Source organism: Schistocerca gregaria, chromosome 5 (genome assembly GCF_023897955.1).
Source record: "Schistocerca gregaria isolate iqSchGreg1 chromosome 5, iqSchGreg1.2, whole genome shotgun sequence".
In the NCBI taxonomy this organism is placed as follows: Eukaryota; Metazoa; Arthropoda; class Insecta; order Orthoptera; family Acrididae; genus Schistocerca; species Schistocerca gregaria.
The window spans coordinates 672725029-672730249 of record NC_064924.1 but is presented as its reverse complement, the minus strand read 5'-3'; the positions used below and the strand labels follow the sequence as shown (position 1 = coordinate 672730249).

General features: G+C 48.5%; 1 protein-coding gene across 1 annotated transcript; it reads right to left on the bottom strand.

Moving 5' to 3' along the window:
* Nucleotides 1-2592: 2592 nt before the first annotated feature.
* Nucleotides 2593-4131, bottom strand: LOC126273445 (keratin-associated protein 10-6-like). Its single transcript, XM_049976999.1, has one exon. The coding sequence runs from the start codon at nucleotides 4129-4131 to the stop codon at nucleotides 2593-2595; it is 1539 nt and encodes a 512-aa protein (XP_049832956.1).
* Nucleotides 4132-5221: the final 1090 nt, after the last annotated feature.

Here is a 5221-nt window from a genome sequence, read left to right as displayed (position 1 = left end):
ACACTGCAGCTCAATGAGCAGAAGTCGAAGCTCTGAGTCAGTTGACAAGTTACACTGCAGCTCAGTGAGCCGAAGTCGAAGCTCTGAGTCACTTGACAAGTTACACCGCAGCTCAGTGAGACGAAGTCGAAGCTCTGAGTCATTTGACAAGTTACACTGCAGCTCAGTGAGCCGAAGTCAAAGCTCTGAGTCACTTGACAAGTTACACAGCAGCTCAGTGAGCCGAAGTCGAAGCTCTGAGTCACTTGACAAGTTACACTGCAGCTCAGTGAGACGAAGTCGAAGCTCTGAGTCACTTGACAAGTTACACTGCAGCTCAGTGAGCCGAAGTCGAAGCTCTGAGTCATTTGACAAGTTACACTGCAGCTCAGTGAGCCGAAGTCGAAGCTCTGAGTCATTTGACAAGTTACACTGCAGCTCAGTGAGAAGAAGTCGAAGCTCTGAGTCACTTGACAAGTTACGACAACTTACACTGCAGCTCAGTGAGCCGAAGTCGAAGCTCTGAGTCATTTGACAAGTTACACTGCAGCTCAATGATCAGAAGTCGAAGCTCTGAGTCAGTTGACAAGTTACACTGCAGCTCAGTGAGCCGAAGTTGAAGCTCTGAGTCACTTCACAAGTTACACTGCAGCTCAGTGAGCCGAATTCGAAGCTCTGAGTCACTTGACAAGTTACACTGCAGCTCAGAGAGGAGAAGTCGAAGCTATGAGTCACTTGACAAGTTACACTGCAGCTCAGTGAGCCGAAGTCGAAGCTCTGAGTCAGTTGACAAGTTACACTGCAGCTCAGTGAGACGAAGTCGAAGCTCTGAGTCAACTGACAAGTTACACTGCAGCTCAGTGAGACGAAGTCGAAGCTCTGAGTCACTTGACAAGTTACACTGCAGCTCAGTGAGACGAATTCGAACCTCTGAGTCACTTGACAAGTTACACTGCAGCTCAGTGAGCCGAAGTCGAAGCTCTGAGTCACTTGACAAGTTACACTGCAGCTCAGTGAGCAGAAGTCAATCCTCTGAGTCACTTGACAAGTTACGCTGCACCTCAGTGAGCCAAAGTCGAAGATCTGAGTCACTTGACAAGTTACACCGCAGCTCAGTGAGCCGAAGTCGAAGCTCTGAGTCATTTGACAAGTTACACTGCATCTCAGTGAGCCGAATTCGAGGCTCTGAGTCACTTGACAACTTTCACTGCAGCTTAGTGAGCCGAAGTCGAAGCTCTGAGTCACTTGACAAGTTACACTGCAGCTCAGTGAGCTGAAGTCGAAGCTCTGAGTCTTTTGACAAGTTACACTGCAGCTCACTGAGCCGAAGTCGAAGCTCTGAAATACTTGACAAGTTACACTGCAGCTCAGTGAGCCGAAGTCGAAGCTCTGAGTCACTTGACAAGTTACACTGCAGCTCAGTGAGACGAAGTCGAAGCTCTGAGTCATTTGACAAGTTACACTGCAGCTCAGTGAGCCGAAGTCGAAGCTCTGAGTCACTTGACAAGTTACACTGCAGCTCAGTGAGCCGAAGTCGAAGCTCTGTGTCACTTGACAAGTTACACTGCAGCTCAGTGAGACGAAGTCGAAGCTCTGAGTCATTTGACAAGTTACACTGCAGCTCACTGAGCCGAAGTCGAAGCTCTGAGTCACTTAACAAATTACACTGCAGCTCAGTGAGCCGAAGTCGAAGCTCTGAGTCATTTGACTAGTTACACTGTAGCTCAGTGAGCCGAATACGAAGTTCTGAGTCTTTTGACAAGTTACACTGCAGCTCAGTAAGACGAAGTTGAAGCTCTGAGTCATTTGACAAGTTACACTGCAGCTCAGTGAGCCGAAGTCGAAGCTCTGAGTCATTTGACAAGTTACACTACAGCTCAGTGAGACGAAGTCGAAGCTCTGAGTCACTTGACAAGTTACACTGCAGCTCAGTGAGCCGAAGTCGAAGCTCTGAGTCACTTGACAAGTTACACTGCAGCTCAGTGAAACGAAGTCAAAGCTCTGAGTCACTTGACAAGTTACACTGCAGCTCAGTGAGCCGAAGTCGAAGCTCTGAGTCATTTGACAAGTTACACTGCAGCTCAGTGAGACGAAGTCGAAGCTCTGAGTCACTTGACAAGAAACACTGCAGCTCAGTGAGCCGAAGTCATTGCTCTGAGTCATTTGACAAGTTACACTGCAGCTCAGTGAGGCGCAGTCGAAGCTCTGAGTCACTTGACAAGTTACACTGCAGCTCAGTGAGCAGAAGTCGAAGCTCTGAGTCACTTGACAAGTTACACTGCAGCTCAGTTAGCCGAATTCGAAACTCTGAGTCACTTGACAAGTTACACCGCAGTTCAGTGAGCCGTAGTCGAAGCTCTGAGTCAGTTGACAAGTAACACTGCAGCTCAGTGAGCCGAAGTCGAAGCTCTGAGTCACTTGACAAGTTACACTACAGCTCAGTGAGCCGAAGTCAAAGCTCTGAGTCACTTGACAAGTTACACTGCAGCTCAGTGAGAAGAAGACGAAGCTCTGAGTCACTTGACAAGTTACACTGCAGCTCAGTGAGCCAAAGTCGAAGCTCTGAGTCACTTGACAAGTTACACTGCAGCTCTGTGAGACGAAGTCGAAGCTCTAAGTCACTTGACAAGTTACACTGCAGTTCAGTGAGCCGAAGTTGAAGCTCTGAGTCACTTGACAAGTTACACTGCAGCTCAGTGAGCCGAATTCGAAGCTCTGAGTCACTTGACAAGTTACACTGCAGCTCAGTGAGCCGAAGTCGAAGCTCTGAGTCACTTGACAAGTTACACTGCAGCTCAGTGAGATGAAGTCGAAGCTCTGTGTCATTTGACAAGTTACACTGCAGCTCAGTGAGCAGAAGGCGAAGCTCTGAGTCACTTGACAAGTTACACTGCAGCTCCGTGAGCTGAGGACGAAGCTCTGAGTCATTTGACAAGTTACACTGCAGCTCAGTGAGACGACGTCGAAGCTGTGAGTCACTTGACAAGTTACACTGCAGCTCAGTGAGACGAAGTCGAAGCTCTGAGTCACTTGACAAGTTACACTGCAGCTCAGTGAGCCGAAGTCGAAGCTCTGAGTCACTTGACAATTTACACTGCAGCTCAGTGAGCCGACGTCGAAGCTCTGTGTCATTTGACAAGTTACACTGCAACTCAGTGAGCCGAAGTCGAAGCTCTGAGTCACTTGACAAGTTACACTGCAGCTCAGTGAGCAGAAGTCGAAGCTCTGAGTCACTTGACAAGTTACACTGCAGCTCAGTGAGCCGAAGTCGAAACTCTGAGTCATTTGACTAGTTACACTGTTGCTCAGTGAGCCGTATTCGAAGCTCTGAGTCTTTTGACAAGTTACACTGCAGCTCAGTGAGAAGAAGTCGAAGCACTGAGTCATTTGACAAGTTACACTGCAGCTCAGGGAGCCGAAGTCGAAGCTCTGAGTCATTTCACAAGTCACACTGCAGCTCAGTGAGCCGAAGTCGAAGCTCTGAGTCACTTGACAAGAAACACTGCAGCTCAGTGAGACGAAGTCGAAGCTCTGAGTCATTTGACAAGTTTCACTGCAGCTCAGTGAGACGAAGTCGAAGCTCTGAGTCACTTGACAAGTTACAATGCAGCTCAGTGAGCCGAAGTCGAAGCTCTGAGTCACTTGACAAGTTACACTGCAGCTCAGTGAGCCGAAGTCGAAACTCTGAGTCATTTGACTAGTTACACTGTAGCTCAGTGAGCCGTATTCGAAGCTCTGAGTCTTTTGACAAGTTACACTGCAGCTCAGTGAGACGAAGTCGAAGCTCTGAGTCATTTGACAAGTTACACTGCAGCTCAGTGAGCCGAAGTCGAAGCTCTGAGTCACTTGACAAGTTACACTACAGTTCAGTGAGACGAAGTCGAAGCTCAGAGTCACTTCACAAGTTACACTGCAGCTCAGTGAGCCGAAGTCGAAGCTCTGAGTCACTTGACAAGTTACACTGCAGCTCAGTGAAACGAAGTCAAAGCTCTGAGTCACTTGACAAGTTACACTGCAGCTCAGTGAGCCGAAGTCGAAGCTCTGAGTCACATGACAAGTTACACTGCAGCTCAGTGAGACGAAGTCGAAGCTCTGAGTCACTTGAAAAGTTACACTGCAGCTCAGTGAGCCGAAGTCATTGCTCTGAGTCATTTGACAAGTTACACTGCAGCTTAGTGAGGCACAGTCGAAGCTCTGAGTCACTTGACAAGTTACACTGCAGCTCAGTGAGCAGAAGTCGAAGCTCTGAGTCACTTGTCAAGTTACACTGCAGCTCAGTGAGCCGAAGTCGAAGCTCTGAGTCACTTGACAAGTTACACTGCAGCTCAGTGAGCCGAAGTCGAAGCTGTGAGTCACTTGACAAGTTACACTGCAGTTAAGTGAGCCGCAGCGGAAGCTCTGAGTCACTTGATAAGTTACACTGCAGCTCAGTGAGCCGAAGTCGAATCTCTGAGTCACTTGACAAGTTACACTGCAGCTCAGTGAGACGAAGTCGAAGCTCTGAGTCATTTGACAAGTTACACTGCAGCTCAGTGTGACGAAGTCGAAGCTCTGAGTCACTTGACAAGTTACACTGCAGCTCAGTGAGCCGAAGTCGAAGCTCTGAGTCACTTGACAAGTTACACTGCAGCTCAGTGAGCTGAAGTCGAAGCTGTGAGTCACTTGACAAGTTACACTACAGTTAAGTGAGCCGCAGTGGAAGCTCTGAGTCGCTTGATGAGTTACACTGCAGCTCAGTGAGCCGAAGTCGAAGCTCTGAATCACTTGACAAGTTATACTGCAGCTCAGTGAGCAAAAGTCGAAGCTCTGAGTCACTTGACAAGTTACACTGCAGCTCAGTGAGCAGAAGTCGAAGCTCTGAGTCACTTGACAAGTTACACTGCAGCTCAGTGAGACGAAGTCGAAGCTCTGAGTCATTTGACAAGTTACACTGCATCTCAGTGAGCCGAATTCGAGGCTCTGAGTCACTTGACAAGTTTCACTGCAGCTCAGTGAGCCGAAGTCGAAGCTCTGAGTCACTTGACAAGTTACACTGCATCTCAGTGAGCCGAATTCGAGGCTCTGAGTCAGTTGACAAGTTTCACTGCAGCTCTGTTAGACGAAGTCGAAGCTCTGAGTCATTTGACTAGTTACACTGTAGCTCAGTGAGCCGAAGTCGAAGCTCTGAGTCATTTGACAAGTTACACTGCAGCTCAGTGAGACGAAGTCGAAACTCTGTGTCATTTGACAAGTTACACTGCAG